This window comes from Bos grunniens, chromosome 18 (assembly GCF_055505025.1).
Source record: "Bos grunniens cultivar Pamir isolate PY7600 chromosome 18, Bosgru_T2T1.0, whole genome shotgun sequence".
Lineage (NCBI taxonomy): Eukaryota > Metazoa > Chordata > Mammalia > Artiodactyla > Bovidae > Bos > Bos grunniens.
In genome coordinates this window covers 43,990,014-44,002,386 of record NC_141182.1, presented here as the reverse complement: position 1 = coordinate 44,002,386, position 12,373 = coordinate 43,990,014, and the positions used below count along the sequence as shown (strand labels likewise).

Here is a 12,373-nt window from a genome sequence, read left to right as displayed (position 1 = left end):
GCTTTCCTCACCTCCCTGGCAGTTCCTGGATTCTTTTGTGTTGAGGAAATATTTCACTTGCAGATACCCAATTATCCTGTGAGATTTGTAAAGCCAGTCTGAAAGCTGACTGAATAGAGCAGAACCCTTCCTGCATAACAACTATTTTATACCCAATCATAACAATTACACATAATTCGTGTTTACAGTGCCTGAAGATTAGACTCCTCCACACAGACATTCTCTTAAACAGGCCCAGAACATGCAGGGCAGAACTGCCACTTAGCGTGCCCACAGGCGGCCTTGGGGCTCTGAGCACAGCCCCGTGGTCGGTCTCCCCCGCACTGGTGGTCAGTGGGTGGGGTGGGGTCCGCCTGGACCTGCTTCTCAACTGGGGCCATCCAGAAGGCTGGGCCCAAGCTCTGGTGAGAGGCCTCAGGGAGGGGGCAAGGGCAGCCCCCCAGTGTCACCCCCTTCCCCAGCTGGGTTCTGTAGAGATGGGGCCCTTGGCACACTGAGGCCCCTGCCCAGACAATTTCTTAACCTGCTCAGGTCCTAGGGTGTGTGGTGAGGGGAAGGGTCAGGGGCCTGGCCTCTGCAGAGCCCTGGGCAGCGTGGTCTCCCGAGGGTTCCAAACACTGCTCACGTTTGTTGATGTGGCAAGTCTGGTCCACCAGTCACCCCCAGGATCTGCCCCAGGGGGACAGGGTGAGGCTGGCTCATCCTCTGACCTCCCTCACCCCTCCACTCCTGCCCTTGCTGGGCTCTGCTGACAGCCGAGCTCCCGGAGGCCTCCACTGGCTCTGAGTGTGTCTGGGCTCAGCCTGGAGGCGGGCTTCCAGTTGCCAGCAACCTGCTCTGGGCTCTCATCTTCCCTCCAGACCTTGCTCCTGGCCTCCTCAGCTCAGGGAGGGAGCTTGTCTAGGGGACCAACTGGTCGGCGCCTGCCCCCAGACTCTGCCTCTCTTCCCCTCCCTGGAGCCCACCCAGCCCTGCTCATCTACACACCGACCTGCCCCCCAGCCCCAGCCCCAGGCCAGAGCCCAGCAGCCCCTGTTCTCCTTCCCCTGCACAACCCCCCCCCGCCTCCAGGGTCAGGCTCGGGGTCCCGGGCAGGTCCTGCACTGGGACCCAGAGAGCTCTCATCCCTCCCTGGCTGTGCACCCAGCCCCTCCTGGTGGGGGAAGGATGTGACCACTGGAGGAGGGAGTCGCAGGGACATGCCTCCTCCAGCCCTGCAGAAACAGGGGGCCCCCCCAGCCTGTCTCCCCGCAGGACCAGACCTGTCCTCCCGATGGGCCTGAAAGGCTGGCACTGGAAGTGGCCAGCTCCCCCAGCCTTGCTCCCTCTCTGTGCTGACCTCTGTGCTTCAGTGGCCCATGGCCTCCAGGCTACCAGCCACTGACTCACGCTGGGGAGCTCAGGCCTTCCTGTGGGCGCAGCCGAGCAAGGCCTGGGCTGAGGATTTGCACGCGGGTGCGGGGCGCACGTACTCTGATGACCCCACTCTGACCCGTCCTCCTTCGCCCGCAGCCTCTTCGAGCACTACTGCTACTCCCGGGGCGGCATGCGCCATAGCTCCTACACCTGCATCTGCGGCAGGTAAGCAGCCACCTGGGCCACGTGGGGATGATGGAGGGAGGGGGTTGGGGGAGAGTGAGGGACCCCACCATCCTCCGGCCTAGATGCCCCTGTCTGCTCCCCTGCCCACGGCACCTCGTAAGCCTGGGAGTCACTCCCCGCTCCTAAGGCTCTGGGAGCGGAGGTTGCTTCCTGCCTGCCCTGGGCAGTTCAGGGTGCAGAGGGGAGCCAGCCCACCACTGCCTTGCCCTCCCATCCCATCTCCTGCTGGCGGCTCCTTCTCGGCCCAGCCTTCCTCTCCTCCTCCACACTGGCAGCTCTCAGCATGTGGGGACCAAGCCGTGTCCTCAGACTGATGGCTTCTGTGTGCAGGGTGTGTGGAGGGAGGTGTATCAGGGAAGGAGGCTGTGGTTGTGTGTGTGTGTGTGTGTGGCTGTGTGTGCATGCGTGAGTGTGTGGCTGTGTGGGAACACAGCCGTGGGTGGGTCTGGGTCTCTGCCATGGGGGCTGTTACTGTAGGTGTGTTTATGTGTGACGTGGCTGGGGGGAGGGGGTTCTGTGTGTGTGTGTGTGTGACCTGTGCACTTGGCTAGTGTGCTTGCAGGTCCAGGGTAGAAGTGACCATGCATATGGGGCAGCTCACAGCTGTGAAAGTGCAGGCCTGTGTGTCTTTGAGGGACACGTCCTGACCATGGGGGCCCCCAGGCTCACCCCATCTCATCTCCCTGTGTTCTCCCCTTGGGTCAGAGAGTCAGGCCTCTGCCCAGCCAGGATGGAGCTGGCAGCTCTGCTGGCGTGCACGTCCTTGGCACATGAATAATACATGTGAACATCTCAGTCCTTGGAAATGTTCTTCTCTGGTGGATAGAGAGAAAAATCATTATTTCTACTTTTATGATTCCTGAGACTCCCAAACGGGGCCATAAATATTATACCCAGGTGGTTTTTTTTTTTTTTTTTTTCCTTTGGACAGACTTAAAAGTCCTTTTTTCTTAAAGGTATCGCTCATTAGAGAAGCGCTCTCAAGCTGCGGAGTGGCGAGCCGCTGGCTCCCTGGCTGTGGTCCTGGCCCGGCCCAGCCAATCTCCGTGCAGCCCCGACATAGTCCCCGCCCTTCCCACTGGGCCTCCCCTCCCCCTTTAGCCACCAAGACACCCGGATTCCTTGGGGTCCCTTCCCCTGGCCTGCAGGCCCTTGCTCCCACATCAGGCCCACATCCTCAGCCCCAAGGGCACCTAGCTGAGCAGCACTCAGCTGAGGTGGCCCCATCCTGAGCCCAGAGGCTGGCCACCAGCTTTGTGGCTGCAGGACGCCAGCCACTGTGCCCCTCACCCCATCTCAGGCTATGGGCCGGGTCCACCTGGCCCTAGACCTCTGCTGCAGGGTGGATGGTACTGCCCACGGGGCAGGGGGTTGGGGCGCCAGCCCCTGGGGCCTGCTGGGTGAGAATGGGCTCTTGACCTGCCCCTGATGCTCCGCAGTGGTGAGAACTCGGCCGTGCTGCACTACGGACACGCTGGGGCCCCCAACGACAAGACCATCCAAGACGGAGACATGTGGTGAGTGGGGCCAGCCCCCAGCTCCCCTGGCTGGTGTGTGAATGGTGGGGCCAGGTGGGACCCAACCCCAGGCGTGGCTGATGGGGGCCCCTCAGTTCCAGCCCGGAAAGGCTGGCCACAGCACGGTCCCTGGGTCTGCTCTGGGTCTAGACTTCTCTGCCAAAGCTTTGTCCTCCATATCATCTCCTCTCCAGGACCAAGGAAGCCCTGAGAGGGGAGCAGGGGCCAAGTGCTGTGAGAGTAAGGCCCCACCTCAGAGGAGGACCTGCCCTGTGACCCAGCACCCACCACGCTCGCGTCTCCGGCTCTGTGCTGGGGGGGGTGGGCACGTCAGTTTGGAGCAAGGGAGACCCCTAGGGAGTCCCCTGCCCTCTGAACCTGCCAGGTCCTGCCTCACAACTCCTTGGCACCAGCGGCCACTCGTTCAGGAGGTTAGAGGGGGTGCTTGGCCCTCAGGACTGTTTGCCCACGTGCTCACCGCTCCTCACGGATTCCTGACTGAGCAGATGTGGGCAGGACCCACAGCCTCCAACCCTCCAGTGGTTCTGCTTCCAGACCCCCAGTGTGTAGGGCTCCACTGGGCATACACCCCTCCCCTCTGGGCGGCCCCTCTGGCCTTGGCAGGGGCCATGGGCACCCTACTGACCTGGAGCGTCCCTGTCCTCAGCTCATGGGCACTTGTATTCCCCACCCGTACTCTCCACCACCCAGACGTCGGGCAGGGCCAGCCCAGGCTGCCAGAGGCTGAAAGCCACGCAGAGGCCACAAGTTCCATGGGGCCTCCTGTCTTGTCCTTGAGTCATCTCGCTTTGGCCTCCAACCTGCAGGTGTGGGCCTGAGAGCTGGTGCACACTGACCTCAGTTCAGTTCAGTCAATCGTGTCCGACTCTTTGTGACCCCATGGACTGCCGCATGCCAGGCCTCCCTGTCCATCACCAACTCCCGGAGTTTACTCAAACTCAAGTCCATTGAGTTGGTGATGCCATCCAGCCATCTGATCCTCTGTCGTCCCCTTCTGCTCCCGCCTTCCATCTTTCACAGCATCAGGGTCTTTTCCAGTGAGGCAGTTCTTCGCATCAGGTGGCACGTTGCCCTGTCTGGTCCTTTGGTCCTTTCCCTCTTGCTGCTAAGGCAGCTGAGCCCCTCCCCACCACTTCCCACCAGTACCTCATCCGCCTCGGTTCGCACGTGCCGCCCCGCAAGGCCTTGGCCCCGCTCTGGTATTCTGGTCATGCCTGCACACCGGCCAGGACCCGGCCTCAGGCTGGGAGTTGGGGGACCTGCGCATGGGGGCCTCGCCCACAGCCATCAGGGGATGTGAGCCAAGAAACAGCCCATTCCGAGCTGTCACTGCCCAGTGTTCTCAGAAACCCACCCAAGCCCAGGGTGCCCCCTGCCCCAGGGCGCCCCAGCGCCACTGGCTGCGGTGTCCACTCGCCTGGGGTCAGTAGCTGGGTGGGATGTTCTGGCTCAGGACCCTGTTGGCGGGAGCCCCCCTCAGGCTTCTGGGAGGAAGCAAAGCCTCCGGGTTCCCTCTCTGAGCCTCAGTCTACTGTCTGTCGGTGGAGATGGCATGCAGCACTTGGCCTGCACGGGGCAGTGGCGGGGACGTGTCAGGACCACAAGTGCTGGTGGACACACGCTCCCAGGGCCTGAGCCCACAGACGGAGCGACAGGAGCACGCAGAGGGGGACACCAGCATGGTCACAAAGGTCACGGCAACCCTGCTCACTGCTCACTGCACCCCCAGAGAGTCTAAAGCCCTTCCTGGTGGGGGTCAAGGGCGTGCAGCAGCCTGGATGGGGTTCTGGCCCTGCCTGACACAAGGTGCCACTCGTGATGTAGATCCTCTCACTCTGATCCCATGAAGTGGGTGTCTCCCCCTCCCCCCACCACGTGTAGCGGAGCCACTGAGACAGAAGGAGCGTCCAAGTGCAAAGCCAGAGGGATTTGGGGAGGGGTCAGCTGCCTCCAACTTGACTCAGCTGGAGACTAAGGAAACAGGGGGAGCGGGTGCGGGGGGCATGCCCCCTGGGTCACTGGTGGCCCCAAAGGGAGACCAGCTGGTGTCTTCAGGGACTCATGCCTCCTAGAATGTGTCCTAAAGCTTTTGACTCTGCGGCATGTTCCTGGCCAAGCCAGGACGTGGGAACCCAGCCCCCTGGCAGGCAGAGCCCCGGTCGCACAAGCAGCCACAGCTGTCCCTGTGGAGGGTCCTGCGCCAGGGCCGTGTGGCTCCGAGTCTGTCTTCTCTGTGAGTTCACATAGCCCAGAGGAAGTGGTTGCTTCTCCTCTCTCTCTATATGTCCCAAGAGAGTCCTCACCCTTGAGAGGCTTGTTCCAGCTGTGTTCTGGGGGCGCCTGGCGCACTGGGGCCTGGCTGACTAGGGGCACCGTGCACCAGGCCTCCATACATCCAGACGCTGTGTCCCCGACCCTTCTGGGCAGCGTGTGGCACCCGAGTCGCCTGCCACTTGAGAGTCAGGAGTGATCCAGAGAATCCCACAGATGTTAATGCCAAGCCCAAATGGGCGATTTTATTTTTCTAGTGCTAACTTTGAAATGTAGCCAGTAGAATAATTATGAGTTTATTATAGTCAATTTATTATGCAGCATTTAGAACAACATGTTTTGTTGATTACTGCTACTGCCAGATTGCTGGCGGCATTTATAATCCATTGTTTTATTGAAATTGATCTGCCGAGCGCCTACTGTGTTCGGTAAATAATAAATCACTCTGTTATCCCAACATAAAAGTCACAGCACTTCATCGTAAGGTATGAAACCAAAATATGAGCCTGGTGTAGAATTTTTCCTGAACCTGAGTGTCTCTCTCAGCCGTGACTGTTCTCCAGGTGCCCGTCATGTGGTACGCTGTGGGTCTCAGTTCCTTGATGTCAGGCGAAAATGCCCCAGAGGTATTTAACATTTAGGAATGGGCTGTTTGGGGGCCAGGAGCTGATCCAAGGCAGTCGGACTCTGCTGGAGAAGGTGGGGAGTGGATGCCAAAGGGCATCCCTCTCCCTCCAGCCCCAGATGTGTGGCGATGAGCACAGAAGGTCCCTGGTTCAAATGCCTGCTCCCTTCCCCCCAGCTGAGTGATCACCCCTCTGAGCCTCAGTTTCTCCATCTGTCTTTGTGGGTGAGAGCACCCAGCTCCGGGAGGACTCACTGATCATAAGGGTGAGCATGGAGCCTGTACAGGAGGCCTTGGTGGGATTGCTGCTACACACCAGAATTCCTAGAGCCAGCAGCGTGCCTGTGCCCCGAGGCCCGCCTCCCAGCAGTGCTTCCGGACAGAGACTGGAGGCAAGAGGCCCCAGCGGAGCACAAGATGGGCCGGTTTATTCACACAACTCTCGGGTCACGTGGTTGCCTGCTCTGTGTTTTCAGCCCCTAAACTGTCCTAAAGGCGTGTGCCGTGTGGGGCATGTAGCTGGCCAGGGCCGCATTCCACTCCTCTGTCCTTCCGATGCCAGGTGCTGCCTGGGAGCTGGGCCAGGAAATCGGGGCCTGTATGTTAGATGCGCTGGTTCTTACTCCATGTCAGACGCATCACCCAAGAGCTGAGAAGGGGATTTTGAGGACCACTCCTGACACCACACCAGCCCCACCCACCCCCGTTTATCTCAGCTGGATGAGGCCAGGCTTGCTCTGCATGGATCCGAAGGTGTGGGGGGAGCAACGACTGGACTTTGATGCGGCCTCGGGTCCCCACGGGCCTCCCTCTTGGCTGGTTCAGAGGCGCACAGCCTCCTGTGGGGCTACCCGGGGCTTATCTGTCGCCTCTGAGAGCCCTTTTCCTGCTGTGGCCCTCAGGGCTCACCATGAACCCCATCACCAAGTCGCTGCCCTCCTAAGCCTTTAGTTGCTTTGTTTTTATTTTAAGGCAAAAGCAAGCAGACCTTCTAAAACACGGTCCCAGAAGTGTGGTGCACTTCTGATGAACACCCTTCCCAAGCTCACACGGGACCGTGTCTGAAGCCATCAGAAGCCTTCCTGGGTGGGCGCCCCGGAAGACCCCTCCCCACCAGATCAGCCCCGAGCCTGTGGCAGTGAGGTCATCGTCCTCACCGTGCTCAATCGTCCTTGGCTGTGGCCGAGGTCATCATCATCTGAGCCCTCAAGCACTGCCCCGTCCTCCCAGAACCCACCTGGGCTTTCCCTCCCAGAGTCTCCATGGCGGGTGGAGGCACCCAGGGCTAGTGCCCTGCGCACGGGCCAGGGAGTGCCACTGTCCCCAAGGAAGCCATGTACTCAGACTTGGACCCTATCTTGTGCTAGACTCCCTGCCTCCCCCTTGGCGCAGCAGGCACACCTCAGGGGGCAGAGGTGGGGAGGGTCCAGGGTCTGCCTCTACTGGGCTCTGATTTGAAAAACAGCTGAGACACCCCCTCCTCACCTGCCACTGCCTCCTCCTACCATTTGATTAGGAGGCAGGGTGCTGGTTCCTGGGGTAGGGAGCCCAGTGGCCTCCCTCAGAACCTTCTAGATGCCCCAGTCGAAGCATGCTCAGGCCTGGGTTGCCCAGCTGCAGGCAGGATGTGGCTGGTGGATGGCAAGCCGGACCTCCCAGCACTGGCCAGAAGAGGGCAGCGTTGTTTCAGGACATGCCAGCCGGCCAGGCTCATCTCTGCTGGCTGTGTGTGTTCTGTGTTCTGGGGCCTGGGAGCCGGAGGCCGTCCTGGTTAGTTGGGGAGAGGCGTGTCCCAGCCCCACTCAGCAGCCACTCAGCATGCTGCTGCTGCTGCTAAGTCGCTTCAGTCGTGTCCAACTTTGTGCGACCCCAGACGGGAGCCCACCAGGCTCCTCTGTCCCTGGGATTCTCCAGGCAAGAACACTGGAGTGGGTTGCCATTTCCTTCTTCAATGCATGAAAGTGAAAAGTGAAAGTGAAGTCGCTCAGTCGTGTCTGACTGTTAGTGACCCCATGGACTGTAGCCTACCAGGCTCCTGCGTCCCTGGGATTCTCCAGGCAAGAGTACCGGAGTGGGTTGCCATTGCTTTCTCCGACTCAGCATGCTAAGTTGCTTCAAATGTGTCTGACTCTTTGTGACCCCATGGACTGTATAGCCCACCAGGCCCCTCTGTCGGTGGGATTCTCCAGGCAAGAACACTGGAGTGGGTTGTCTGCCCTGCTCTCCAGTTAGTCCCCTGATCATTCCACAGGTTTGATGTGGACTAGACATCAGTTTAAACTGCTTGGGGAACTCCCCCCACCACCTGCCCCTCCATCACACCAAGCCTGGGGCTACAACCTGCATCTCCATCACGGACATCCACCCCCCCACACACACACACAGGCTTTGGGGTGCCTGCTGCTCACTTGGGGCCCAAACAGTCCCCTTGGCATTTCTGGGGCTCCTCTGGCAGGAGTGGGAACAATTCTGCCTGTTCCTGGGGACCCCTTGGTCTGATATGTGTCTGGCATCTGTGTGCTGCTTCCTGGGGGCAGACAAGTCATGCCTGGGTCTCCTCCCCAGCTAGCAGAGGGGCCGCAATGAGGGGTCCCCAAGTCCTCCCTTGTCTTGGTGCCTGAAGCCTTGGTCAGCTTTAGAGAAAAAGTGTTCCCTCCAAGCCCAGCCCAGGGCACCACTCCCCCGACTTTGCTGTCTTCTTAGAGGACACTTCTGGAGAAGGAAATGGCAACCCACTCCAGTATTCTTGCCTGGAGAATCCCATGGACAGAGGAGCCTGGTGGGCTATACAGTCACCAGCCAGCCCCATCCTGAGGAGTTGATAGTCTTTGGGACATGCCCCAGTCCTGGGGGCAAGAGAACACTCTCAGAAGGGCATAGGCCCTGGTGAGCCATCTGTCCAGACCCGTGGCCGTGGCCTTCAGCCTGCCATCTGGGTTGAAGCAGCCTTTGCATTCTAACCCAGTACCACACAAGCAGATACACCCAGGCAGTAACCAAGCGCCCTCACCATGGGATCCGCCCCGTGCTGTCTGTTTCTGCTGCTGCCTCCGCATCCCACATGGTTGACGTCACAACCCACAGTGTGGAAGCCCCAGTCCGGTCAGCCAGGGTGCTCGCAGACACCATGGGACACTGCTTACCGAAAAGTGGAACGAAGCATGTGCTGTGCGCGTGACACCGACTCACTGCCTCCCCCGGCCCCGGGGAGGCCACTCGGCAGCAAGCCCCAGGGTCCCACCCACACACGGGGCCGGGGACCGCGTTCTTCCTGGGGTCGTGGCCCACACTGGGCTCTGCATCTCCCCACATCCTCCGCAGAAAGGTGACAGCAGTTCCATCCAGACACCGGGAGGCCCGCAGCATGTGCCGACTCTGGGCTCCTGGGGCTGGTTGCCTGGATGACTTCCTGTCTACCTGGGCCCCACAGGAGCAGCTGTCCCGTGGCTGGGATGGAGAGCAGGGACGCCCAGAAGGCAGTGGGAAGAGGTCGGCCTGGGGAGTCAGTCCCAGAGCTCCAAGTGGAGGCCTTCATCCCAGGGCTCGGCATCGCACGGAGGGTCTGGCTGGGAGCCAGTGGGTGACCTGTGGGCCTTCTGTGGCCACCACCAGTGGGAAAGTCACCAGTTCACCTTCCTCTCTGTCTCAGGCTGAGGTCTGGAGGGGAAGCAGGAGATTCCTGCAGCTCAGAAATCCCCCAGCCTGGTCCAGAACGCCGACTGGGGCGGGTGCACGTCGGGGTCTGAAATGGTGCGCTGCGGTGAATAGATGTACAAGTGAGTGCACATGCGTGGGCATGTGTGCACTGTGCCTGTCTGGGTGAGAGGTAGCCGAGAGCGAGGCCACAGCCCTGGGGAGTAAACCAGAGCTGCAGCCTGTGTACACAGTGACCTTGCTGTAAAGACCACAGAGTCCCCCCACCAAAACTCTTCCCAGGCCTCATATCAGAGGCCGAACCAGCTCGTAGGTCTTCTGCCTGCGGTGGGGCGGTAGGGCGGAGGGGATGGAGGGGACCTGAGGAGGGCCTGGGTGGGCTGATGGTGGCAGGTAGCCCAGGCCTGAAGTTGCCCGGGAGGAGCCAGCGGAAGACAGAACCTCTCCTCCAAGCCAGAAATAGAACCAGATGAACACATGTGAGGAATGAGCCACCAGCATATTGCTTGGAGATGTGTAATACCTCCCCAGATGGCTTAGATTATCACACGTGTTCACTCGGCCAGAGATGGTAGGGTCCCCGGTGGGTGTCCCCAGGCAGCTGGGAGGAGGGCTCCTCGTGTTCTCTGTTGAGCCAAAGTATGAGCGAATTCTCCGTCATCAGCCTGCGTTCAGAGGACGGACGGAGTGGACACAGAGGAGCTGGGGGAGATGATTTATAAAAGCGATGGTTTTCATCCCTGGATTCCAGAATGACTTGAAATCTGAATAACTAATATATGTAGGAACTCTCCGAGGGAGATTTAAAAACAAAAAAAAGGCAGAGAAAGATGGGGAACTGAGAGTGCAAAAATAGATGTCAGCCCCATGCCCGAGCATCGCTGGGCAGGATGGAGCTGGCTGGCTGGGTGTACACTTCCTTCTCCAGAAAGTGGATGATTTTAAAACAAAAAAATCCAGCCGAAGGTTTCTAGAAGCTGAACAATAAAGCCAGACTGGCTGGGGTGCTCACCCCCGCCTGCCGTGTTTTTGTTTTTGAGAACTTGGTCAGGAGTCATGCCTGCCCCGGGGAAGGGGCCTGTTTTCACTGCTCCGGATGACTCCAGCATTTGGTGTGCTCTTGTGGGCTTCCTGGCTATTTAAATAGTTTAATTTCTGTTTTCCTTTGAGTCCTGCACAGCCTCATAGCACTTTCTGCCTGGGGGGTGCTGCTGCAGGTCTCTTTCTGATGTGGTGGCCCCCAGGAATCTGTGTCCCCACGCCCCTGGCTCTCTCCCATCTGCTCAGGCCATTCCTGGTCCTTCTGAATCAACAAACCACAGACCATTTTCCTTTGTTGCCTCCAAGGACCCCAAGTAAGAATGCTCTGCTCCCCGGGTGAAGTGGGGCCATGGCCCCACGCGGTTCCACTCCCAGGCCTGCCTGCGCGCCGGCCGCGGAGGACGCAAACCCGCAGCAGTGGTGGCAGCCACACGGTGAAAGTGGGACAACCCTGAGGCGCTTGAGGCCGAGTGCCGGAGCGAGCACAGGCGAGCCCATCTCCGGGCTTCCAGCTGCTGGCCCCAACTCGTGACTTTGCCAGGCCAGTGTTCAGAGCCTCGGTTTCCCTGCAGTTTAAGGTTCTGATGTGCTCCGCCCTCCTGGCCAGCTGGTGGGAGGGGGAATGTGCCCCAGGGCACGAGTAAACCTGCAGACAGCTGTCACCCCAACCCCCTGGTGCAGCAGAGTGCCCTGGGGAGCAGATGCTAGGCGTGTCTGCTGGGGCCTCTCGCCCTTGGATCCTTGGCTCCCACACCCGGGCTGGGCGGGTCTCCTCTAGTGAGCCCCAAGTCCCACACACACACATTGGCCCACCCCAGGGTGGGTCCCCCAGAGTCTCTGACCTTGACCCAATCTGAAGTCCCTCTGCCGTCCTGGTGGGCTCTCCCCACCACCACCTGAGAATCACCTGAGTTGTTATCTGTTGACACTGTTTATGGTGTTTTGCAGTCAGAAAAAGACAGGAGATTAAAAAGTGCCCAACTGGGGACTTCGACTTTCAGCAGAGCGTCTTGAGATCCTGAGCATTCATGATTTTCCTTTAGAAACAATCCTGTTTCTGTGGATTCCCTATTGCTGCCGTCAGGCCGCGTGGCCGACCCCCGGCTCCACCTGTAGGGCCAGTTGCTCATGGTGGAGGTCCCCTGAGACAGGCACGCAGGCAGCTCCTGGAATGCAGGTTGAGCCGTCGTGTTTACCATTGAAATTTGAGGGTTTCAGGAAAATAATTTTATTTCTTTATTTTTGGCTGCGCTGGGTCTTCATTGCTTTGAGGGCTTTTCTCGAGTTGTGACAAGCGGGGTCTACTCTCTAGGTGCTGTCCAAGGACTTCTCATTGCAGTGGCTTCTCTTGTTTCAGAGCATGGGCTCTAGGGCATACAGACTTAAGCAGCTGCGACTCCTGGATTCTAGAGCACAGACTCAGTAGTCGTGGCGCACGGGCTTAGCTGCTCCGAGGCATGTGGGATCTTCCCAGACCAGGGATCGAACCCGTGTCTCCTGCGATGGCAGGCAGACTCTTCTGCACTGAGCTATCAGGGAAGCCCAGCATTGGGGTTTGAGAGGCTCTTTGCATGGCAGGTGGGGCTCTGCCTCGGGGCTCCAGTTTTCCAACAGTGGCTGCAGACTGCCCCCCATGGGGCGG

General features: G+C 59.6%; 1 protein-coding gene across 5 annotated transcripts in view; it reads left to right on the top strand.

The window, feature by feature from the left end:
• PEPD (peptidase D) overlaps positions 1–12,373 on the top strand; it is a 119,172-nt gene that overhangs the window by 92,988 nt on the left and 13,811 nt on the right. For all 5 annotated transcript variants that reach the window (XM_086349626.1, XM_086349625.1, XM_086349627.1 and 2 more), the window contains 2 exons: positions 1,513–1,581; positions 3,042–3,119. In XM_086349626.1, coding sequence (XP_086205752.1) covers positions 1,513–1,581; positions 3,042–3,119 — 147 coding nt within the window. The remainder of the gene's footprint in view (positions 1–1,512; positions 1,582–3,041; positions 3,120–12,373) is intronic.